This window comes from Lynx canadensis, chromosome A1 (genome assembly GCF_007474595.2).
Source record: "Lynx canadensis isolate LIC74 chromosome A1, mLynCan4.pri.v2, whole genome shotgun sequence".
Taxonomy (NCBI): Eukaryota; Metazoa; Chordata; class Mammalia; order Carnivora; family Felidae; genus Lynx; species Lynx canadensis.
Window position 1 is genome coordinate 196,379,612 of NC_044303.2, and position 25,795 is coordinate 196,405,406.

The 25,795-nt window shown below is 51.9% G+C and overlaps 1 protein-coding gene across 1 annotated transcript in view; it reads left to right on the forward strand.

The window, feature by feature from the left end:
* The first annotated feature begins 2,843 nt into the window (after window positions 1-2,843).
* Window positions 2,844-25,795, forward strand: part of TNIP1 (TNFAIP3 interacting protein 1) — a 46,444-nt gene continuing 23,492 nt past the window's right edge. Inside the window, 5 exon segments of the mRNA XM_030329040.1 lie at window positions 2,844-2,988; window positions 18,745-18,916; window positions 20,072-20,206; window positions 21,476-21,561; window positions 25,485-25,676. Coding sequence (XP_030184900.1) covers window positions 18,781-18,916; window positions 20,072-20,206; window positions 21,476-21,561; window positions 25,485-25,676 — 549 coding nt within the window. The 5' untranslated portion in view covers window positions 2,844-2,988; window positions 18,745-18,780.

Genomic DNA, 25,795 nt, shown 5'->3' on the forward strand with positions numbered 1-25,795 from the left:
TGGGAAGTTTCATGTTTTAAAACAAAACAAAATAAAACACAGGCCTTTGATTCTCCTCTGAGGTAGAGCTTTGTGCCCATGGTTGTTGTCACTCTGGAAGAGCAAGAGGTTTCCAGCTGCCTGGGTCACTCAGCTTCCGGCTTGGACATCTCCTTCTAGATCTGAGGGTGGCAGGGGGTGCCAGGCGAGGGGTGCTGTTTCCCACTCCACCTGGGGGCTAGGGTCCCATAGAGGATGTGGATGGTGACATGGAACTTGGGGAGGATGCATTCCTGGGTTTAACAGTGAAGTTCTGTCCAGTGCTGGCAATCCATGTTTAGATGCCACTATCATTTTTTTTTTTACTTTAAAAAATGTTTATTTATGTATTTTGGGAGAAATAGAGAGAGGGAGAGAGAATGAGTGGGGGAGGGGCAGAGAGAGAGAGGGAGAGAGAGAATCCCAAGCAGACTCCTTGCTCAGCACAGAGCTGACTCGGGGCTCGATCTCATGACTGTGGGGTCATGACCTGAGCCAAAATCAAGTTGAGTCAGATGCTCAACCAACTGAGCCACCCAGGTGCCCCAATTTTGCTTTCTGTAAAATTGCCACTATCATTTCTTGAGTGCCTACTGGGTGCCAAGCTTTGGGCTTTACTTGCATTATCTCACTTATCTTGATGATCACCTTAGGGGTAAGGTACAATTATTTTCTCCATTTTATTAGGGAGGGACTGAGGCTTAGGGAGGCCACCCAGGTAGCAAGTGGTTGAGTAGGGGTTAGAACCCAATTAGTTAAATTCATAGCCTATGGTCATAATGAATGTTGAGTTTGTGTAAGAAAAATCATGATACTGGGAAAACAACATGGTACAGTGGAAAGAGTACACATGACTGGAAATCAAGGTCATGGTTTCCAACCGTGAAGGCATCACTCAATGTATGTGGCCCTGAACAAGTCCTTTACCACACTGAGGTCTCGGTTTCCCTACCTATCAAATAGGGGATTGTGAACAATGGTCTCCATGGCTAATGTGGTGGGATGCTCTGAATTCAAACTAAGACTTAAAAGGAAGGATGGGTGTGCTCATGACCTTGAAGAGGTAAGTTTTCTCACATATTGTAAGTGTGAAAAACTATCCCAAGATTGGAAACCAGGCAAAAAAATGACCATATGACTTTTTTATGTAGTACCAGAGCACTGTCCAACAAGTCCACCTAGGGGTCATCAGACGCTTTAAGGCATGAAACTATTTGTCTAACTCTCTAAGGTCAGATATTTTACAAAAACAGTTGAAATGGTTTGGAAACAAAACGCAAATAGTTGGAGACTCTTCGTTTTTTAAAGTAAATTTCGGTGTTCATGAGAAGACTTAAGTTGAGAGTAGGAAGACAGCATTCCAGGAGGAGGCAAATTGGGAAGTGTAGACAAATAGCAAGAAGAAAACCATTTTGGGGAAGCCTAATGGGTGGTGGTGATGCCTGAGAGCTGCTTATAAACCGTGGGTTGGAGATTCTAATCCCCCTGTACCCCACCCCCCATTGGTGACACTCAGCGGTGCTTTGCTTGGCCTTTGCATTCCCTCCCCCCACCTCTTTAAAAATCAGAGTATCTGAGTACTTATCTTCGTAAGTAAAATGAACCAGAATATTGTTTTGAGAATTTGATAACACTTTCGAAGTAACTTAAAGCATCCCATTATTTGGAAACGTCTTTGAGGTAACAGAACTTACAAAGCTACAAAGGAGACTCCTTGGATTGGGTCTATATTTGGGTAGGCGTGTGTGTGTTTATGTGTATGTTCACACAGTCACAGTTGATTGACAGATCTCTCCTTCCCTAAAATGAGGGCCTGTATGAAATACCTCCCCAAATCCTTTCTGAGGATGAGGGCCTGTCAATGACTAAGTTTTCATCAGTTCCGGAGAAAAGGGTCTTTTGCAATCGATTTTTCATAAAGCTATATTTACCCCATGAAAAGAGCTGTCCTTTATTCCAAGTTCAGGTCCTTCCACTTTTTGAAATTAAAACTCTCTTTTAAATAAAATGACGGGCTTAAAAAGAAACAACAACAAAAAAGAGTTCCCACCGTTAAACCAAGCCGCTTCTTAAGGGTCTGGGAAATCCCACAGCTCTTCAGGGGATCTGGCCCACTTATATGTAGGCACAGTGGGAGGCGGGCTCTGGATTTGCCCACTTGGGTTTGAATCTTGGTTCAGCCACTTACTATCATCTAACCTCTCTGTGCCTGTGAATTTATTTACGGTAAACAAGGGGATAAAACCCATCTCACTAGGGTGGCGTGCGAAAGAAATCACGTAATTAATGCATGCAAAGTGCTTACAATGTCTGGAGCAGTAAGTATGCAAACAATCTTCTTTAGGGGTCCTCGAATTTGTGGGAGCTCTATGAAGTTGTCCAGGAGCGCCCTGGACCCAATTCTGGGGCCCTGAGCTCCAGCTCTGGCTCAGCTCCAGATGCTTACGTGCCTTTTGGCAAGTCCCCTCTCCGCTCGGGTCCGTGTGCCCCTCCGCAGCAAGGAAGCGGTGGGGTGGTCTCTGCGGTTGTTCTCCGCTCTGAAATTCCGGCCTCATCCCGGGCTCCGGGGCTTCCGGCGCGGGGACTGCCGCGAGGGGCTGCCCAGGCTCGGGAGGTCACAGCCCGAGGGCGGGCCTGCGGGAGTGGGCACCGGCGGCCGCTCGGCTGCTCTCCGCCCCGGACCTCCCAGGGCGGCCGCTGTTTACCTCGTTTCGTCCCACCCCCGCGCCCGCGGGCCCGCCCCGGCGGCGTAGCGCGATTGGGCGAGCGGCCTGTCGATCTCCGGGGACTTTCCCAGGGGTAGGGTGGCCCAGCCCCCGACACTTCCTCGTCCCCGGCGCGGTCCTCCGCCCCGGCCGGGAGCCCGCGGAGTTCTGAGGGCCAGATTCTGGCCGCGGCCCATAACCTGTTCCTGGACCCGGGGCTGGGCGCGGAGAGCGGGGCGCTGTGTCCCAAGACCCCCACCCTCAGGTAAGCCGGCCGGGCGGAGCGAGGGTGGGGCGGAAGGGAGTCCGGGACCCGGCCGTTCAGAGCCTCGGCAGTGACCCGGCACGGAGGAAGGGGGAGGTCAGGCCCGGTCTGGTGGCCTGGGCTCCTCGGCTTCTGGGCCCCGGCGCGTGAGGCCCGGGTGGCGGGGGTCGGACCGTGGCGAATCCCTGCAGGGCTCGGAGGGCGGTGGGCGCGCCTGCGCACTGCGTGGGTGAACGCTGTCTGGGAACAGCGTACAGGCGAATGTGCGGAGCGTGCAAAGCCGCCGGTTAGGGGACAGTGGGCTGGCGTGGGTCTCTTTACAGTGTGCGAGACCAGCTTGGGAGCAGTGTGCACATATAAGGAAGAGGAAAAGAAGTTATTGGGCGAAGTTATTGGGCGCTTTCCAAGTGCTGATTTAAACCTTTAACATGTTTTAAACTCATGTAATTGTCACATTTTCCCCTAAAATCAGTATTATTATTATCCCCATTTTACAGTTTAGGGAATCGAGGCACTTAGAGATTGGGGTCACACAGCTAGGGAGTTGCAAAGTCAGGAGTTGAACCCGGGCCTTTGGCTTCAGAGTCTCTGCTATTCAGTTTCTTTTGAACGAATTTTGCACACTGTTGGAAGCAACATTTGTGTGCATTTGCAGGGTAGATGTAGTGAGTTTCTGGGAGTGATTTTGGATGTGTTTCTACGCGTGGGTGAGTTTTCCACTGTAGGACATTTGTGTGTGTGTGTGTGTGTGTGTGTGTGTGTGTGTGTGTGTGATGGTGTATATGGAAGTGGTTGCGTTATACATTCATTAATTGTGTGTATGGAAGTGGGTGGGAGTTTTGTGCGACTGAATGAGAGATTGTGTTTTGGTTGGGGGGCCAGATACAGAAGAATCAGCAACATCCATCCCTACTTCCTTGCAGAATGACAGTACAGAGAAATCTGTGGATTCCCAGTGCATCATGTTGATTTCACAGTATCATTAAAATAGAATTTAATCAACATCTATTTTCCAAACAGCAGGGTGTGGTAGAGGGGAATTCAGCATCTTATGAGAAGTCAGGAAAGAGGATTCTTTTTTTTTTTTTTGTATTCCTGACAACGGATATTGCATTAAGAGGCTAGAACATTTATTAGTACAAGCTCACAGGAATCTCGTGATTAATCTCCTTATTTTACAGTAGAGAGAACTGAGACAGTGAAAACCCAATGGCAGTAACGATGACAGTGTACATTTATGAACACTTACCGTGTGCTGGGCACAGTGCTTCACCTTCAGTATCTCATTTAATCTTTTCAACGGCTCTAACTGCTATCAGCTCTAGTGCCTAATAGTAGCCTCAGTTTTCAAATGAGGAATCGAGACCCCAAAAGGTTAAGATTTGGCCAAGACCAGTAAGCCTTGAACAGCATCGCCCTGTTCTCTTTCCACTGACCAAGGTGTCTGTCCTCTCTGTGTCCTGGGAAAATAGTGTAATCAGGAACTGGCACTTCATGGAAGCACTTGATCATGTCCCCCTGGAAGCTGCAGTTGTGAGTGTCCTGTATTCTACATACTTCTGTGACCCTGTTTTCCACCACCCCGGGGTGTCCTGTGGGTACCCGTGAGGCTCTCATGCTGAGGGGTGGTGCCTGCCCCTATGCCCACACCAGGTCTTTTGGGGCCCCAGGAAGCTAAGGGGTCTGACTCATACCCTTAACCCTAATGTTGCCGGTGAGTTGGGGTCCAGATGTCCTGGGCTGGATGGGGCCGACCTCATTTGAGCCCCTCACATTTGTAGAGGCTGTCTGTCTGCCTCTGTCTCTGAGTGCTGCTTGGTATTACTTCTGCTTGCACTGCAATTTAGCCCCTGCAGCCTGCTTGTCTTCCCTCCAACACACCAAGCTTGTTCTTGACTCGAGGTCTTTGTATGTGCTGTTCCTTCTGCCTGGAACACCTTTCCCCATTTCTTTACGTGGCTGGTTCTTCCTTATCTGCCAAGTCTCAGCTCAAATGTCACCTCTTTAAAGGGGCCTTCCCTGATCATTCTATGCAAAGTAGCCCCTTTTTTCACTTTCTGTCATATTACTATTATGTTTTTATACATTCATCATGCTCTGAAATAATCTTGTTTATTTGCGACTGAGAAAGTATATGTACAGAGCTTAGTGTCTAGAATATAATAATTTTTAGTGTTTACTTGTCTGTTGTCTTTCTCTTTTCCTGGGAGAGAAGGATGAGAGCAGGAACCACTTTAGTGCATGTGCATTCTTGGTACACGAGTGTCTGGGGTAAGGCTCTGCTGGGTTTGTTCAATGGATGCGTAGAATAAAAGAAACTAGAATAATGGTGCATTTCACCCAGGCGGGGAGATGGGAACACACTTGTCCCCGAAGGGTAGTGGCAGCGTCAGTTGGAGAACCAGAACGTGCTCCCCAAGGGATTTTTTTTCTCTTTCTCTGATAGCCAGCATGCTTTTCCTGACCACCCTTGTGCCCAGTGCTTGCAGAGGAACGTGATGCTTGGGTACATAAGGAACTAGCTTGGCCATCCAGGAACTGGCAGTGGAATGCAGAGAAATGTGCTCTGAGCATGTTGCCCCCAAGTGCCTGGCATAAGTCTCACTGGAGTGCAGGACAGTTTGGGGGCACCAGGTGGTCAGGAGGCTTCCGGAGGGAGGTGACTTCAAGGCCAGACTCTAGGAAGACGATGAGAGCAGAGTGGGGCCTGAGCCCCTCTGGAACTTGTAGACTGGGTAGAGGATTGGGGGTAAGGCTTTGCTGGGTTGGGGGAGCTGACAAGCTGGCCCAGGAAAAACCCTGAAGGTCTTGACTACCAGGCAGAGAAGTGGTGGTTTCTCCCTTGTTGGCAGCCTTGGGAAGTGATTAGAGCAGCGGGGCTGGCAAACTGTAAGCATGCATGTGGAGCACCTGGGTGGCTTGTTAAACTCATACTGGTCCCTGTACCCCAAGGGGCCGAGGCAGCGGGTCATGCCCATGCCTGGTGTGGCGCACGGTGGGAACCCCTGGTGGAGAGCGTGTGCTTCAGAGTTTGGCACACCTGAGAGGGTGCAGCCCCTGCCTCCTCATCTGTAAGGCTCTCTGAGGTCAGCGCTGTCTTCTCCCGTGCTGCAAATTCATGGGACAGCGCAGGGCCGATGTGGGGTAAGTGATCAGTCAGTGCTAGCCGCTGACCTTGTTAGTGATGATCGTCATGAGGATGTTGAAGGGATTTCAGTAGGACAGTGATGGAGAGGGTCCGATACTCCATGTTTGGGGATAACCGGCCTTAACCCCTCTGCCACCTGTGGACCATGCTGTGTCCTGTCTGGATGGGTCGTCCTCTGCTCTGTGTCGGATGCCTTTCCATCCCTGTTTGGAATAGTGGACACTTACACGCGTGCACAGCAGACATCTGGCCTGAAGTCCCTCAACAGCACCTCGCACCCCAGCAGGTGGTCCTTCAGCCTCAGCTTGACCCCATCCCCAGGGTCAGGGAGAGGTGCTGCCTGTAGGCAGCCTCTTCCCATGTTATGGATGGTTTGATTTTGTGGGCACCCCCTGCCCCGGGTGCAGGTTCCCCCTGTCTCACCTTCTTTTCCCTCATTGCCCACCCAACCACTTTGAGGGAGGGCAGGCATGGTTCCGCGTGGGAAGAGGGTGCCCAGCGAGCCCCAGAAAGCCTAGATCTGCCTCCCCTCTGTGTCCCCACCATCCTGGGCAGCCTTGGGCAGGTCTTCTTCCTCTGTTGGCTTTGGTGTTACTGCAAAATGAAGGCAGTCCACTTGCTGGTGTCTTAGAATGTTCTCTTTCAGCCCTAAAAACTCTGTACCCCAGTGACCGGGCTGCCTGCCCTCTCTCTGGCTCTTCCTGCTGGGCCGGACCTTTCTGGGTCCACCCTGCCCACGCCTCCTTGCTGCACCCCTGCCTACCTGAAGTGCCTGCATCTCTTTTCCGTGTCTGTCTTTGAAAGGAGGGTGTCTGGGACCCTCTGGAGAGTTCCCAAAAGGGAGGCTCAGGGAAGCAGGGAGCAGCTCCGTTGGTTCTGCGGAGCAGAGCTCCCCAACCTCCAGAGATAGACCTTGGCAGCCACGATGGCCAGTTAGTTGCAGGAAGTTTTTGATGTTTTTTCCCCATGACTGGCCCAGGACAGTCACTCTTCTGAAAGGAACAGATGACTGGCCTGAGGAACAGCTGGCTCTTTGTCCCCAGGCAGGGCTGAGCTCCTCTCTCCCTAGAGACCTCACCCTGAAGCTGTTCCCTGTGTTCTTGAACACCTACAGGGTGGACAAACCGGGTGGCCTGGGAGATATGTGTGTGTGTGGGGGGGGGAGGGTGGGGGTGCTGTAGGAGTTGTGTCACCAAGGAGTCATACTTAGAGGCCAGAGCTGGTATTTTTAGGGCGGGCGTGGGGGGTGTCCCATGAGTCAAGGGCCTTTGGTTTGGTCTCCACCCACACTGGAGAGTACTCGCTCCACTTTCCACCGACTGACAGGCCACCATCCTGTGCCTTCCTCGTGGCCAGCTTCATCAGTGGTCTGAGGAACGCTGGTCCCTCCATCCCCACTTCTGCCTCTGCACGTGTTCCCCCATCCCCCAACCCCTGGAAAGAAGAACAGAGGTCTAAGCATGGCAACACTGACATTTAGAGAATATGAAGGGATCTTTCAGACATAGAAGGTAACATGCACACACCAGGCACCCACCCATCCGGCTTAAGAGATCCAGATCCTGTACACCTGAAATTTCTCCTTGATCATCCCCTTTATGGAAGTAGCGAGTGTTCTGATTGAGGGTTTATTGTCTTATGTTTCTCTATAGTTTTATTATACATATATACATCCTTAAACAATATGTAGTAATTTCATATGTTTAAAAATGCTATTCAAATGTTATCATACTGTCCGTATGCATTGTTTTGCCTGATATTGTGTTTTGCCTAATATTGTGTTCGTGAGATCCATTCATGTTTGTGTCTCTGGCTGTAGTTCATTCATTTTCACGGCTGTATTGTATTCCCTGGTATGAACTTGCCCCAGTGTATTCATTTTCTTCTTCATTAGGTAGTTTCCAGCCTTTGCTTCTAGAACAAAATATCTTTGGCTCTTATCTGAGTGGTCTCACCCCTGTCCAGCTGTCCCCTTCCTAGTCACTGTGGCTTCTGCTGGGGTTGTACTTTAAGGTCTGCAAGGAGCTCTGTGGTTCCTAGTTGGTCCTCCCAGCATTTCCACGGGGAGGAACAAGGGTAGTATGTTCAGGGTCACCTGGCAAGGAACTGAGCCAGGGTTTGAGCCCTCCTTCCACCATATGTAGAGAAGGGAAATTCTTTTTTTTTTTTTTTTTTTTTTTTTTTTTTTTTTAGAGAGAGAGAGAGAGCACGCACGCAAGGGAGGGGCAGAGACAGAGAGAGACACAGAATCGGAAGCAGCCTCCAGGCTCTGAGCTGTCAGCACAGAGCCCAACACGGGGCTCGAACCTACAAGCCGTGAGATCATAACCTGAGTCAAAGTCGGACATTTAAACTGACTGAGCCACCCAGACGTCCCCAAGAAGGGAAATTCCTACAGGTTGTCCCCTTCCCCCTTGGAGGGGTAGTTACAAAGTTGGAGAAAGCCTTCATTGGCTAACCAGCTTTGGGCATATTGGGGGACTGGGAGACAGAAGGCCAGCCAAGTCCCTTTTGTCTAAGGGTGGACCTGGTGCCCTTTGTCCCCATGGCTGATAGTTGAGGCACTCCTTCTGGGCCAAGTGATGTCCCAGCCGCTGGGATGGAAGCTGGCTTCTAGGCACGGAGTGTGTGTACCTGTGGATCGCAGGAGCTGAGAGGAGGCACGCACGGGATGGAAGGAACATGGGCTGGGGTTGCTGGGGCTGCTCTCTCAACCCCTCTTAGGAAGCTTTCGGTAGCAAGGAGTACAGGGTGGAACCAGTGATAGATGATCAGGTGTGGGTTCTGCTTTGTCCTTTGGCAGTCGTGTGGCCTTGAGCCAAGCTCTGCACCTGTCTGGACTCTGCTTCCTCTCCAGCAAAGCAGGTGTTCCTGCTGTGAGGACCCACAGGCGGTGGGCGGGGAGCTTTGTACTGTTCCCAGTTGAGGGTGGTTATCCAAAGTCTGTTGCTTCTCTTCCCGCCTTTGTCATCTCAAGGCCAGCCCTGGCCTTCCCAAAGCCAGATCCTTTCCAGTAGTTTCCAGGTTGAAACTCGCCTCTACAGTTGCCAACTCTCCATTCACTGACTTCCCTGACTAGAAAACTTGCTCCTGGAATTTTCTTGTGATCAAATCCCTATAACCTTGTCTGTCCATATGAAGCAGGTACATAATGAGCTCTCACCCCTGCCCGCAGCCCTCCAGGCCTCATTTGGTGCCCGAAGAATGGGCCTTCCCTATTGTCATGACCTTGTCAGAACTTAAAAAATTTTTTTGATGTTTATATATTTTTGAGAGAGAGAGAGGGAGACAGGCCGAGGTGGCGGGTGGGGGGGGGGGGTTGGTGGTGGTGGTATAGAAGATCCGAAGTTGTCGCTGTGCTGACAGCAGAGAGCCGATATGAAGTTCAAAACTCACGAACCGTGAGACCATGACCTGTGCCGAAGTTGGACGCTCAACTGACTGAGCCACCCAGGTGCCCCAAGACACTTAAATTTTTAAAACTTATTTTAAGATATCCCTTTAAAAAAGTTACAATGACGTTCTCATCAGAGGAAAATTCCCCAGAACCAAAGCAATACAAAGGCATAAAGTAAAAAATGAAAGATGTCTTCTTTCAGGGCACCTGGGTGGCTCAGTCAGTTAAGCTTCCGACTTCAGCTCAGGTCACGATCTCACAGCTTGTGAGTTTGAGCCCCGCATCAGGCTCTGTGCTGACAGCTCGTAGTCTGGAGCCTGCTTTGGATTCTGTGTCTCCCTCTCTCTCTGCCCCTCCCCTGCTGACGCTTTGTCTCTCTCTCCTTCAAAAATGAATAAACATTTTTAAAAAATTAAAAAAAAGAAAGATGTCTTCTTTCTCCTTCTTTTTCCCTCCCCCTATCCCCACTGTATTTTTATTTTTTTATGTATAGAGAGAGTGTGCACGTGCACATGGTTGGGGGGGGGGGTGGAGAAAGAGAAAGAGAGACAGAAAATCCTAAGCAGGCTCCACACTCAGCACAGAGCCCGACGTGGGGCTCAATCCCATGATCCTAGGATCATGACCTGAGTCGAAATCAAGAGTCAGATGCTCAACCTACTGAGCCACCCAGGTGCCCCCCGACTGTATTTTTAAAATAGAACAGGACTAGATTTCCCTTGAAAAGAGTTTCAGTTTTATAGGTAAAATAAAAGTTTCTCTTGTTTCTAGTCCCTATCCCAAGTCCCTCTCTAGAGCTGCTAGAGCAGCTTGGTGTGCATCTTTCCAAACCTTTTTCTATGTGATTTAAGATTTTACACACATGTATGTATATAGACGTGTATGTGTCTGTGTATCTACACGTACATGTACGTACATATAGACACACATGCAGTTGTATGTGGGGTTTTTTTTAAATGTAGTATCCTGGAGTGCCTGGCTGGCTCAGCCAGAAGAACATACAACCTCTTGATCTCAGGTTCGTAAGTTGGAGCCCCACACTGGGTTGTAGGAATTACTAAAAAAAATAAATAAATTTTAAAAAGAACTACAAAATAGTATTGTTATTATACTTGCTTTTTATCCCTAACGATATTTTATGGACATGTTTTGAAGTCATTGCACGTCAGTCTGCCCTGTTCTTTGATGACTGCATAGTATTCCAGTGAGTGAATGCACCAGGGTTTATAAAACCAGTGCCTCCCTGGGGGGCGTTTAGGACATTTTGCAGTTACAAGCATGTGGCAGTGCACATTTTTGTTCAGCTCTGGGGGCAGTGACGCAAAAATTTCTGGATTCTTAGAGGATTACTGATATAGTCAGTTACCTCTGGTCCTGTAGATGATTGAAACTTCAAGCGTTACTTTCCTATGAGAACTTTGTTCTCAGCTGATCAGGCGTACAAGCAGGTGTTGACGTCATTGAGAAACAACATTCCACGCTGTGGGTGACCCAGCTATAAGAAAAACAAATGTACACAAGGCTGTATCAAGAGAAACACAATACCTAAAAAGGTGGAGGTGAAAGTTCTTCTGTTTGGTCAGGTAAACCACACCTGGAGTGTTGTGTCCAATTTCAGGACCAGCTACGGATAGGGTAGTGGTAGAGGGTTGAGGGAGGTGGATAGGGGGAGGGGTCTAGAAGCCAGTCCCTCAAGGAACAGCACAGGGAACGGGGTCTAATCAGCTTCAAGAGAATGCTGTAGGTTCCAAATCTCTGCAGGGCTGAACTGGAGAAGAGGGGCATCTTGTTCCTTATTCTAGAGGACCCCAGAGGGTAAAGTGAGGGCTGGTAGAAGTCAAACTGGGAGTAGTCTAACCACAGCCAGTGTTGGTTACCCAGGGGAGGGTCCTTAGGGAGGAAGTTGGGTCCCTAAGCTGGTCATCTGGAGTCCCTTGGCTCCCCTGGGGACTGGATAAGTACAGGAATGAATTTCCCCTGAGCTTACTTCCAGCCTGAGATTCTAAGCCCTGGTGACTGCAGGTGATCAAGGGCAGACTGGGGCCTGGTTGTATACAAATTAGAGATGCATGGAGGCAGGTGCTGGAACGGGAGCATGTTCCAGATAGCCAGACGGCAGGACTGGTTTCCTCCCACTGTGCCTCAGCCCCTTGTCTCTCAGGCGGTGCGGGCCAGTGGAAAGGGCACCCAGTGTTGGAGGTCCGACAGATTGAGCCGTGGATTATTTGTTCTGCCACTCACCAGCTGTGTGTTTTTAGGCAAATGACTTAACCTCTCTGAGTCGGCTTCCTTACCTGAAAAATAGAGGTAACACTATCTAGCTGAGAAGATTGGTTTCCTTGCTGGAAAACAGGGACAGTTTTCATCTCTATGGTGAGGACAAAATGAAGCAATGTGCATAATGATACAGCCCCGTGCCTGGCATATGGTAGCACTTAACTGCCAGGTCCTCTACCAGCTTGCGTCAGATGCTCCTTCTCCTCCTTTTGCAGTGGTGCCAGCCAGCTGATGGTTCTGGTCCACGGTCTTGTCCCAGGCTCATGATGGGGAGCCTGCATCTTGGAGGCTGAGTGGAGCAGTGGGGCTCCCTCTGTGGGTGAGGCAGCACAGGGGACGGGAGGAAGAAGGACACAGAGGAGATGTGTGCTGTGTTTGAGGGACACAGTCCTCAAGCTGGACTGGAGCCTGGGTGCATGCTAGGGAGGCGGGGAGGACCCGGCGAAGGGCTGCAGACATCATTTGGGGCTCTCTGACTGCTCTTGGGGGGGCGGCAGAGGCACTCTGATAGCACTTGTGGGAAGACTCTTGGTTCAGGGGGAATCCACTTGGGAATTAGGAGGGATTGGAGCTGAGGAGAGCAGCCTTCTCAAGGTCAGACGGTTACAGAAAGGGCGACGATAAATTGTAAGTTCTGGAATGTCGGAACTAGAAGGGGCCTTAAAGATTGTCTAGTCAATCCCCTGTGTTATTTGCTAGTGTTGGCAGATACAGGGCCCCCCCTTTTAGGAAACTGAAGCCCAGCGAGGGGAAGATGTTTGCTCTGGTGGACGTTGCCTCGATCCCATGACTTCTGGGCCCAGTTCCTTGTTTTTACATTCAGCCTCTTGATACCGAATTGTTGCCAAGAGTGCATAAGTCCTCACTGACAAGGATGCCAGGGCGTGCTCCCAAGTACACGCCCCTCTAAAGTAGGTGCTGTGTCCGTGCTGATGGTCCTCAAGAGGGCACAGCTTGCTCTTTGATGGATGGCCCTGGGTCCATAGTTTCCTGATGATTGTGAAATGGGTGGGGAGGATTGGAGATCATCATAAAGTACGAACACAAGAGACGTTTGCTTCACTTTGCAAGGTGCTTTCATACTTCCTCTCATCCCGGTGGTGGGGTGTGGTGGGGGGGAGCGTTGGAGGATATTCCCATTTTACAGTGAGGAAAGGAGGCTTAGATGCTTCGCAGTCTTTGGTGAGTGTGGTACCTTCGGCTTTTCAGAGCTGCGTCTCCGTTAGCTGTGGTTGTACCAGTGTCCGTGCTCAACGATTTTTTTTTGCAGTTACCAGAAATCAGGGGTGTCACGACCTAGCTTACCGAGCCGGCAGAGGAACGTAAAACACTCCGTTAAAAGGGGGGAGTATATGGGAGTTGGGGGAGACTTGGCCCTAAATCAGTGGGCTGGAGTTATGGGGCTGCCCCAACCTTTTACTAAGAACCCACTGCGTGCCAGGCCACTTAACTAGGTGCTATACACACATCATAATTACTTTGGAAATTTTATTATAAAAATGAATGTTTCTTGTTGAGTAAATCAAGTAACCGGGAAGTATGAAGTAGAAAGTGAGAATCACTTCCAACTGTACACCTATGTTTGCGATTAATTTCTTTAATCTGACAGGCAGGTGGGTTTCTCTTGTTATTCCTGTTGTGCAACAGAGGCAGCTGAGGCTCAGAAGGGGCACACCGCCTGCAGGGGTAGACAGAGCTGGGACTGGGGAGGGGTCAGCACAGGTGACGCCCCCTGGTGCCGCACCTGAGGGAGGTCCTGCTCCGGGTCCCGTGCTTGCACTCGAGCACCCCTTTCAGTGTTACACGCTGTGGCCTCACTGCATCGCCCACGCCCTGTATCGGGACCTTTCTTCCTGACTCCACGGCTGTGCTACCTCAGGTGTGTTGGGCCCCCTCTCTTTCCTTGCCTTGCTGCTGGCTCCCGGGGCTTGGGTCTTGGTTGATCCTTAGGCCCGCCCTACGACATCACCATGTTTCTCTCTAGTCCAGGCTCCTCCCTGTGCACACGAGGACCCGGCGTGCAGAGAGTGTGGCAGGCTTGCCTATGGCCATGAAAGTGGACAGCAGAGTAGATGCTAGCACCTTCTGACTTTCTGTCCTGTGCCTCCTTCCTAGAGACCCCCTTCCCTTCGGCCCTCTGTTGCCACTTCCCACTGGCATCACTGGCAGCCCCTGCCTCCGCCTGGTGATGTGGCCGTGGCTACCTGGGACCTCCTGACTCCAGGTACCAGAGAATCCACTCAGGCTTTTCCCTGGGGGGCAGGGAGAACTTCACTTCCCGCAGCGTGCAGCCAGTGCCCAGCAGCCTTAGCTTGAGCTTATTAAAGTTCCCCAGGGGCCCAGTTTCCTCATCTGGCAAACAGACATCAGCCCTGTCATCTTCCCACGGCTGTTGTGACAATCAGATGGAAAAACAAAGTGTGGGCACTGCTAGGTGTTCTGCACACGTTACAGGTATGCAAGCTCGTGTCATTGGAGGGCCTGGGAGCCCCCTCCTGGAACCAGCCCACGGCTCATCACAAGACAGTCTCAGATGGGCCAGAACACTTGGGTACGGGAGCGGAATGCAAGTTCAATTCCAAGTCCAACCTCTTTCAGTTCTTTTCTTCTCGGATGGAGGCTGTGATTTGAGCCCACACTTCTGCCCCCCCCCCCCTACCCACCACACCCACTTGGCTCTTCTTCTGTCACCTTGTCACACCATGTCCTCCTCTTTGGGGCTGCTTCAGGTTCAACAGCATCTTTTCCATCCTCACACTCTGTGGTTGCCGCCTGGCCTCCCATCTGTCTGGGCCCCTTTCTGCCCCAGATGGGACCCCCCAGGCTGTTGGGGCCGGCTGTTGGGACCCCAGGGCACCCCTCAGCTGAGCTCTTGCTTAGGACAGAGGCCTGAGCGGTTGCCACTTCGTTCCTGGCTCTTTCTGTGTTCAGAAGGCGGGGGTTGGTGTGGCACTGCTGGTGTGGCATTGCTCTTCTTTAGCTGCTGGCACCAGGCCCAGATGGACGTGGATTCTACCAGGTCCTATAAGAACATGGGGCGGGGTCTCTGCTTTGCAGTGGGATCTTAGCTCGGGAGCGGGAAACGGAGGGCGAGGGCAGCGGGGCAGACTCGAGATCGAGAGCAAGGACCTTCTGGTTCCAGCTCCATCTTGCTGAGGACCTTGGTCTTCACGTTCTGGGCCCTGACTCGCTGTCCTCATACTGTGAGGGAGAGTCAGGTGAGCCGATGTCCAGGAAGCTTCGGCGCTGGCCTCGGTGCTGCCCCTCGCAGGGGCTGGGGCCCGCCCCCCCTTGCCCCTCCACACACACTGTGCCGTCTGTGACAGGGAAGACTAGGCAGCTGCCTGTGGGAGACAGGAGAGAGGTGCAGCCCCTCCCTCAGAGGACCCTGGGTCATGCCAGTCGCCTGGAGATCCCTTCCAGCTCCGTCTCCTGGGAAGATTCCCCTCTTCAGGAAAGGTTACAGAAACCACAGTGACAGGAAGAGAGTTCCCATCTGCCCGGCAGTCACCCTGGAACTGCCGCTGACCATCTGGGCGTGAGGGTCAGCAGGATGTGGAAATTCCCCATTTCTCTTACTGCGTTTCTTCCCTCCAGAAGTCCAGGCCCTCCCCTGGTGGCTCCCCTCACCTCCAGAGAGGGTTTTCTCACATCGGGCTTGTTGTGTGTGGGCTCCGTTGGCCTCCTGCCCCGCAGCCTGTCGCTTGCCCTGCCCCAGGGCGCTGCCTGCGAGGCTGGAGTCGGGAGAATAGCCTGCTTGCCCCTTCCTTGGCTTCCCTGAACCCCTTCTGTGTCGGCTCCCCAACACTGAGTGTCATGAAGTTTGGAGGACACGGAAGATGAAGGTTTCAGTTCCTGTATCCCATATCCGCTCTGTCACTTGGCCTGACATCCGGGCTCCTTTAAAGGAGGCATGGTTGTGCCGGCCCTGGTCTCAGAAGTATGTGGCCATCTTGGGGTGCCTGGTGGTTCAGTCAGTTAAGCATACCGACTTCGGCTCAGGTCATGATCTCACAGCTTGTGAGTTCAAGCCCTGTGTCGGGCTCTGTGCTGACAGCCTCAGAGCCTGGAGCCTGCTTCGGAGCTGTGTCTCCCTCGTCTGTCTGCCCCTAACCCACTCGCATTTTGTCTCTGTCTCTCTCACAATAAATAACATTAAAAAAAAAAAAAAAAAGAAGCATGTGGCCATCCGGTGCCGCTGGTCGGTGGCGGGTCACAGCCAGGCTCTTGGGATGTTTTCAGTTGGCTTCTCAGGAGGAGAGGCAGTCACAGGCTCTCTCTGCTCTGATTAGACACTTACTGAGGCTCTGTTGTGGACCACTCTGAAGATACGCTGGTAGACAAGGTGGATTTGACCCTGCTCTCATAGAGCTCCTGGTCTACTGGGCAAGCCGGACGCGGAGGTAACAAAAAACATACCCAAGTCATCATGGATGTCAGCCGCGAGTTCCGTTTAGGGTGAGTGTAGAGTGGTGAGCAGGACCAGGACACATGGGGCCATTACCACCAGAAGTGGCTACAAGCCTCTTCCAAGCCTTCAGTCCTCCCATATGTGAACTCTATTCAGCTCTCAATCATGGCCCACCTTCCAGGTGACAGACCTAGGCTGGTGACAGCCTCCGGAAAGTTCTCAGTCAAATGCACAAATGCTTACACCAGTCACATACGTTATATACAGGGTGGTAAGTATTTGGCCGGAGAGGCACGTGAGGAGAGTGGGGAGTGCAGAGGAGAAGGACTCCCCCACCATGTCTACCAACATTTTTGAGCACCTGCTAAACACCAGTCACTGTGCTACGTGCCTTCCCATGCCGTCTCGTAGTTCGGGGAACGCGTCGGTGCTTTAATGCTCTGCTGTATAACCTTGACCTTTCACGTTGAAACAAGTCCCCACTAAACTCAGTGATGACTTTTGTGTCGGTGTGTGTGGGCAGCCGTCCTTTGCGTCTGTGGGGCCCAGCAGGGCGTGGGTGCCTCTCGAATTACATGTTCATCATCTGTTTGTCAGTCTTTGGGGGAGGGGTCCCACTCACCAGAACTCTCTTTTTCTTTCTGGCCCATGCCATTCTGTGGTGATATGGACCCTCTGGTCAAAATGCTTATTACTTCTTGTGCTGCAAGGCAGGGGAAACAGCCCAGAGGGTACCTGATAGCTCCGCAGGTGTTACCCCACAGGCTGGAACTCGCTCTCTGGCCCTTGGGGCTGAGTCTTAAATGGGAGTTTGTATGCCAGTGTAGCAGGGGGTTAATTTAACTCACTTTCCTAGGCAAGGCTGGGTTTGCATCTTGGCTCTCATGTGCTGGCCACGTAATCCTGGCTGCGGTACTTAACCTCACAGAGCCTCCCTTATGCAATGAGGATAATTTAGCTGGTATCTTAGGGCTGGTGCACAGCTTACTGAGATAATGTACCCGAAGCGGTGAATGCAGTGCCTGGCGAGTAGATGATTAATGAATGGGGCTGTCATTATTAGCACTTGTTCACCCTTTTCTTTCAGTGAGCCCTGTGTGGGTGCTCAAAGGGCCTTTGAGGATTCCTGCCCTGGGGGTGATGATGGGAAGGAGGTTTTGGGGCCCCAAGTCCTTCTGAGGTCTCCAGTGGAGCCTGCCCTTTGGAACTCTTTCTGGGTGGCAAGCCCTTTGCAGGGCTGGAAGCTGGGTCCCCTTCTCAGCCTCGGGCCTTTGCCCTTAACTATTCTTTCTGCCTAGAATATTCTTCCCTCAGGTAACCTGCATGGCTAGTTCCCTCACCTTCTTCGGGTCTTTGCTCAAATGCCTCCTTCTCTGTGAGGCCTTTCCTGACAACTCCACTTAAAAGTAAGTTCCCTGCCTCATACTTCCCTGCTTAATTGTTGTCCATAGATGTTTTAATCACCCCTAATACCATGTTTATCTACCTATCATCGAGCTGTCTGTCTGTCTTGACCACTAGAATGTGAGCTCTCTGAGGGATTTGTTTGTCTGTTTTATTTGCTGATAATTGCCCAGTGCCCAGACTGGTACCCAGCACAGAGTAGATGCTCAATTAATAATTGCTGAATGAATGAATGAATGAATGAATGACTGGAAGGAAGAAAGAAGTTTCTCTGCTAAGTTCCAGAACTAGGCTTCTCCAATCACTTTGCAGGGCAGTTTCCAATAAAATAAAGCAGATGAACTTACTTGAACAGATTGATGCAAAACCCTTGCTGCACAAGTAGATAGTTGTTTGATGGAAAATTTATCTGTTCACTAGAACTGCAAGGGACAGACCATACATGATATGAGACTGAAGGAAGAGGGTGACAGTGTCAATTGAGTGTATTAAATATTAGTCAGGGTTTCTCCTTCTTCTTTCTTTTAGAAAAGATAACGTACATATGAGTGAAACTTTGGATTGGATTGACTTGCTTATCCCTGAGGGCCCATTTGTTTTACCATAAAGATCACTGATTTAGTGGAAGACTCTCATTTCCCCTCAGAGAGGGGAGGGGACTACCCACAATCCCACAGTGAGTTAATGGCTAGACCATTTGTTCAGTCATTAAGTGTTCACTGGACATTCACTTTATAGCTCTGCCGAGCTGGGCGCTGGGACTGCCATAATGCAAGGTCCCTGTCCTTCTGGACCCTACCAACAGGACGTGAGCTCAGGCTTTTTGACTCCCAAGTCCCTTGCTCTTTCTTGTACTCCATGGTGGATTACTGTTCCAAATGAACCAGCTGCACAGTGAGGCTGCCCAAAGAAACTGATGCCACTCTTGGGTGTCTCTTAATAGAGACACAGCATCCAGATCAAAGGAGGTGACTGTCTTGCTCTGCTATGCTGTGACCAGACCAGCCTCAAGTGCTGTGTTCTTTTCTGGGTTATGGGACTGCCTTCTGGGGGCATTGATTGACTAGGATGCCTCAGTGGCCTGGCCTGCCCCCTGATATACTGCTGTTGTCCTTACAGCCAAGTGGGCACCACGGCAGGGGTGGAGCCACCCTCATGGAAGGGAGAGGACCATACCGGATCTACGACCCTGGGGGCGGCGTGCCTCCAGGAGAGGCTTCCGCAGCTTTTGAGCGCCTAGTGGAGGAGAATTCCCGACTGAAGGAAAAAATGCAAGGGATAAAGATGTTAGGTAAAACAGACCCTGCGCTCTCCCTGCAAGCCTCCTCCCTGCAGCCTGCAATGCCAGCTGGCATATGCCCCCACCCAAGTCATCCCACTGTCCCTCCTGGCCTGGCATTGGCTCCTGTCCCACAGCTGTGTCTTTGTGCACTTCTGTAGCATGATGGCAGCATTCCCAGCCCTGATTCCCCAGCACCCCAGCACCCCAGCTCCTTCTGATGACAGGACTCAGAATACCTGAGGGACCTAGAAGGAGGAGGCATGGAGGTGGGGGAGGAGCTAGAAGGCCCAGTTTGGGGACATGGAAACAGAATGGCCTCGTCTTCCAGAAGCACCAGAAATAGGAGAGCTGGCGTCACTGGGGCAACGAGGGCATGGTCCCCAAGTGTTGGAGCAGGGAGCTGAGCTTGGCTTGAAGCAAAGCGGGAATAGGTCCCTTGATTTCTCCTTTCCTGGCTTTTGCCCGAGCTGTCCCCATTGCCTGGAGCAAGTCCGCTTACCTCCACGTGACTGAACCAGTCATGTGAAGGATTCATTGATACCCTGTCCAGAGGAGTCTCTTTCCTCTACGCCCCTAAAACTCTTCCTTTGCTTTGCTGCCATCTTCTCTGGCCTGAGGCTTTGGGGGTGAGCTCATGTGCCTGATTTTCTAAATGCTGAATCCTTGCTTGGCAGATCTCTGCTTGGAATGGCAGCTTAGGGAAGGGGAGTGGAGTTTCCCATTCCACTTGTAGGAGAAGGAAAACCGAGGCCGAGAGGGGTGGTGGTATTATCAAGGACCTCCTCCCTTCAGGCAGCCCCTGACCAGGGTGGTGTAGGCTGTGGGTAGCCGCAGGTACCATGATGGGCAGTCTGAGAGCCCCTGGCCAGGAATGGCCGGAGTGGGGCAGGAGGACGGATGGTGCCAGGAGGTCAAGAGTTTGTTCTAGATCCCCTCTACTCCATTCTCCCTGATTGTGAGGCCCCTTCTTTACCTGGCCCATTTATGCCTAGGGGCTGGAATGAGGTGTGTCACATTCGGCCCACAAAGCAACAGTGGGAATGCAGCCCAGGACCCGCAGCATCAGAAGCCACGCAAAAGCAGGCTTAGGGGCATGGGGCCGGGAGAACCGGTGCACTGAGCTGAGTAACTCCTTTGCTCCTCCTGTGCCCATCATCTCCCCAGGGGAGCTTTTGGAAGAGTCCCAGATGGAAGCATCCAGGCTGCGGCAGAAGGCCGAGGAGCTGGTCAAGGACAGCGAGCTGCTGCCACCACCATCTCCCTCTTTGGCCTCCTTTGACCACTTGGCTGAGCTCACAGGTACCGGGGGGCCGGGGTTGTTTTCGGGCGTTCAACAGACTCCGAAGTCTTTAGACCCTTAACAGTGGTCTCCCTCCTCATTCAGAAACCCACATCTCCTCCATTTATCCTTGGGCCCCAGACCATCCTCCTAGTCATGTTTTGTCTACAGCATCCCTGAGAAGGTCAGACTTGGAAGGGACTTGAAAATAATTCTGTGTAAAAATGGCTGGTGACTCAGCACTCCTGAGGCCCTGGCAGACATTAGCGATGGATCACAACAACGCACTGCACCCGAGATGTGGCCTCAGGATCTCTATCAGCGTATTTAGTCAGCAGATATTTAACGAGCAGCTCCCGCGTGCCAGGCCTAGCGTTCCAGACAGCTACTTCGGGTCACTCAGACTTGGCACATGAACCAAAAGCTCTCTGGTCTGGCCCCACTTTTTCCATTTACCTCTGGGGCCCACGGAAGAATCTGGATTTCCTGTTAGCTTGCTGCAGTGTACCTCAAATGTAAGGCACACACTGCCTGTTAAAGGAACACGTCACCTGTGAGGGAGGGTTGTGGTCCTGGTGTGGTCACCACGCATCCCTCAGCATGTCTCTGAGTACGGGGCAAGGTCCGGGGCAAGGGAAGATAAGGCCCCCACACATGGGGCTCAAGTGCCTTGTGCTGCCGCCTACCTACAGTCTTGGCCTAGGCCAGTATGCGAGCCTTCCATCGGCTGTGGTTACATTTGCTGAATGGACAAATGGAGGAGAGTGATGATCCCAGAGTCCACTGTGCTGCCGTCAGAGGGCATTTCCAGTCTTGTCTGTTCAGCAGTGATTTCTGAGTCCCAGCTAGGTGCCAGGCCCACGCCCTGAGTGAGAGGTGCAGCTGCTGATTGCGTGACTGTGGGCCATCTGGTGACCTTTCCAGGCCTCAGTTTCCTTCCTTCAAAATGCAGATACAGAGCTGTCATGAGAATTGGCTGAGATGACAAATATAAAAGTACTTTGTTAATTGTAAAGTGTCTCCCTTGGTATCACTGAGGCAGGTCCCGGGTAGCGAGGAGCAGTGGCCACCTTGGGATTTTCCCAGCAAGTCCAAAGAAGATAGTCTCTCTGCCCAGGTTCTGTCCCCATCATTCCAGTCGTTTTCCCAGGCTACCTGGCCCTGGCAGGACCACCTCTCATTTTCCCAGACTTGGGTAGAACTCTTCTGGCTGGGGCTGTCCACGAGGGCATGGTATCTGGGCTTTCCCCCTTTTCCTGCTGCTTATCCATGTGTTCTCAATTCTCCAGGAAAGGAGGCAGATGTCCCAGCAGCCCCTGCTGACCCTGCACACCCCAGCAACAAGGCAGAGCCGGTCCAAAAACCTCCATCCAGTGTAAGTTACATTTGGAGTCATGGCTGAAAGTTGCCTGCACCTCAGGTGCTCATTGGCAGATACAAGAACTTGACGAGAGAGGATTAAAGTCAAGGAACTTGGGTTCTGACTTGCTAGGTGATATTGGGCAAGTTGATCTCTGTCTCTCTGGGGGCTTGATTTCCCCATTTCAAACGAAGGCCATGGTGAAAACTTATCAGGAAGACTCTGGTATGCACAGGGCATTCCTCTCATTTACTGAGTTGTATAATGCCAAGCATGTGTCAGCCAGGTACAGTGCTGGGAAAACAGACAGATGTGACAGGGAACTCAGATTGTCACAGGGGGCTCAGAAGGTGTCTTCTCCATATTTGCCTTGAGAAGTTTTTCTTGGTATCCCAGGCCTGGAAGGGAGCCACGTGGTCATATTGTTCAGTGTCTTCATCCCACGGATGGGGTCCAGAGAGAGAAGAGTGTTTCTGAGGAAATGGAGGTGAAAGGGAGACTTTCTAGAGCAGAGCTGAGATCCAGAGCGGGGTTCTTAGAGACCACGAGGCTCAGCTGAAGCTGAGTACAGATCCTTCCACGTATCTGCCTGTTCCTGAGATGAGGCAAGTCTGGAACAGGCTTTAGAGACCAGGTTTGGTAGCAATCCCAGAGTCAGTTCCTGGTTGAGAGGAACTATCAGCCTATCCACTGGTTGCACAACCGGTACATTCTACTCAGCATGGCCGAGAGGTGTGAGAAGTCCCGAAGTCCTTGGCCACCCAAGGATTCGGGCGAATCCTGTAAAAGTCTCTCCAATTTTGTTGATGCATCCTTGGGACTTACTGCAGATCAGACCACTCCTCTGGGATCTCTGGGACTGGGTTGGCAAGGCTGGCACAGGACCGCCTTGGTGGTGGCCATACTAAATGCTATCTGTGTTCTCTGGGCGACCAACTAGAGACACCTGGGCCTGGGAGACCGCTCTGATGCTATAGGAAGAGTGTTGGACTTGCAGTCCTTGGGTTCAGTCCCTGCTTTTGCATTAACTAACCGTATGCTCTCCCGTTTCCTCATCTGTCAGATATAACCCTCTGAGCCCTCTGTGGGTTGCTTTGAGCAATAATGGAGTCTGTGAGAACATTTTAAAAGTGCACGGCCTTCGAAAGAGACTGCAATTGTAAAGTGCTAGCCGTTCAAGGTCACTAGTCTAACATCCCTGTTTTACAGATGAGGAAACTCGCCTCGGGAAAGTGACCTCAGATCACACAGTGGGGTGTGGGCAGACCTGTTGAGAATCCTTCTCTGTGGTCTCACATGAAGTCACGTGGCTCCACCCTGTGAGCTCAGCCTCTGCATGGAGGGGCTGCCCAGCTGAATTGCTGCTCTCAGTCTCGAGGCCCCAGCGGAGGGGTGAGGTGTCTTTCTCTCGGGCAGTCCCTAACTCCCTTTCTGCACAGGGCACCTCGTCTGAATTTGAAGTGGTCCCCGCCGAGGAGCAGAATTCTCCACCGGCGAGTGGTGGCCAAGCCAGAAACAATGGTGAGTGGATGGCAGGTCCCCAGCACGTCCCATGTCTCTCTGTTTCAGTCACCCAGCCCTGGCGGAGAGGCACAGGATCCACTGAGATCCCTTGGGCACCCTGGAGTTACCTGGGGATACACGAGGGGCCAGGGCAAGGGGTGCTTCTCGCTCACATATGCAAATTCCTGGCTGGTGACTTCCCCGACTTGGGCTATACAGACACCCGACCATTGAGAAAGCCTGGGCACGTTGCCAGCCCTGCTGGTCTCTGCCTTGTCGGGGGGTGCCTCTACACACTATGACTCAGCTTTGGGGCCTGTGGGCTCCTAGCCTGGCTGGAGTAGAAGGGGTCGGAGAAGCCCAGAGCAGCTTAAGGCAGGTGATTTATCCTTTTGTGCAGGCCGTCTGTTCCTCCCAGGCTTCCCCTCAGGGCATACATGTACACACACACACACACACACACACACACACACACTCCTCTAACTCTGGGGTGTCTACCCAGCATACTCTTTCTATACCTTACCCTGCATGCTGCTTTTATTCCACCTATGTCCTCCCTGCTCTCTCTTAAAATGGCAGACTTCTTGGAGAACCATGGCAAAAGGTCTGGAATATTCTTCAAAAGTCTTAAAGCCCTGTCCTTTCCTCCTTCGCCCTCCCTCTCCACTTTGAGATTTGTTTTTGGTGGTGGTAATAAGACAGTAAGTGGCCTAACTCTTCACCTTGATGTCCTGTTTCCTCAACTCACCAAGGCCTAGGGGACAGATGTTGCTCTTTAGTCCATGTTGTGTCTGTCAGTCCCCAGTGCAAGGTCCCCATCAAGTGGTCATCCAGCTTACGCTGGCATGCCTTCAGTGACAAGTGGCTCCTCACTGTATCTGGCAGGTCTGAGTAGTAGAAAGTCTCTGTATATTGTCTCCTGGGAACTTTTGCCCCCTGTCTTGCCCTATGCCTGAAGGCTCTGAGATGCTGGCTCAGGAGGTAAGACCCCGCTGCTCAGAGAGTAGTTCAATCTGTGACCTTGGACCAGTACTTTCATCTTGTTAATAAGTTCCTCCTTAGTCCCACCATGTGCCTATTCCGTGCCAAGCCAAGCCAAGCCAGCCTGGGAGCTTACAGACTGGTTGGAGAAACCGGAGGGATGAAGCCATTCATGAGCCTTAAATAGAGCAGCATTCACCACCTCAAATCCTTTGTGGGAAGAGGCAGTGGGGGAAATGAATGCAGAATTGAAGAAGCAACATTATCTCCTGTTAGAATAAGGTGCTAACAATATTATGTAGGCATTCACTGAGCACCACGCTGTGGCTGTAGGGCATTTCTAGCGCTGTACAATGCAGAGACAAAGGAGTTCAGTGTGGCAGAGCACTGGATCGAGAGCCAGGAAGCCAAAGTTCAGTCCTGGCTCTGCCACTGACTTGCTGGGCAACTTTGGGCGAGTTCCTTTCCCCATCCCATGATTTCCCAGCCTGAGCCCTGAGGTTCCCCTGTAGCTCTGATGTCCGTGACTTCCATGAACGTTTAGGGAAGGCTGCTAGAGGAGCGGAAATGTGGGCAGGGCCAGGAAGGATGAGCAGGGAGGACACTGTGGACCGAAGCCTGGTACACGGAGGCTCGGGCAGTGGAAGGTGGGGACTCAGATACCCGGCAGGGGAGCTGGGCTCGATGGAGTGAGCTGTAAGGTGCTGATAAGGATCCTTGGGCACGGTATTGGTGTAACTGAGGCACTATCTGTGGTAAGAAAGTTCTAGACAGAGGAGAGGGGCTTAAGAGAGAGAAAGAGACTGATTGGTTATTGAGATTCGACTGTCGTGCCCACAGTGTGTTTCATTTCTTACACACTCTACTAGATTGGGGTTCTTTGCACTATCTAGAGCAATGGTTCTTAACCTGTTTTGACTCTTGGGTCCTCTGAGAAGTTGATGAATGCTTGGACCATTCCCCAGAAGACACACATAGACATAGAAGTGGGACAGTTTTGGTCCCTGCATGGCTTCCTGGTCAGGAGTCCCCAAGCCGAAGAAGCAGTGACATGGAGCGACACCACTTTCCTGGGCTTGTAGCTTTCATAAGTCAGTTCACCTTCATAAGAACCCTATGAGATAGAAGGGAAGGAGGGAGTGTGTGTGCACTTAGGAGGTGAGGATTCTGAGACCTGGTGGACAAGTGGTTTACCCACAGGTGCTCAGCGAGGCCCGGAGTGTGGGAGGAAGGTGACTGTGCTGCTGGTAAGCCCGCCTGTGGCCTGGGAGCCCCAGGTCCTGCCCGTGAGTCAGCCCCAGACAGGGAACCTGTGTAACTAGAGAATTTCCCTGGGCTAGCTGGGATCAGAGGGGAAACTGAGTCATGAGGCACGGGGAAGCAGAGGGAGAATGGTCGGCGGTGCCTACTCAGCCCCCGGTGAAGAGTGGTCAGTGTCCCTTCCCTCCCGCCAGGAGTTGGGCCCCCTGCCCCACGAGGACACCAACCTGATGCTGCACCTGCAGCGCCTGGAGACCACCCTGAGCGTGTGTGCCGAGGAGCCGGACCACAGCCAGCTCTTCACCCACCTGGGTCGCATGGCCCTCGAGTTCAACCGGCTGGCGTCCAAGGTGCACAAGAACGAGCAGCGCACCTCCATCCTCCAGGTGAGGCCAGCAGGTGGGAGGGCTGCCGGGGATGGCAGGTGTGCCTCCCCCCTCCCCCCCCTCCTCCAGCTCTTCTCAGGGATCCAGGGGTATCACGGGCATGTCTAAGGGCAATGTTG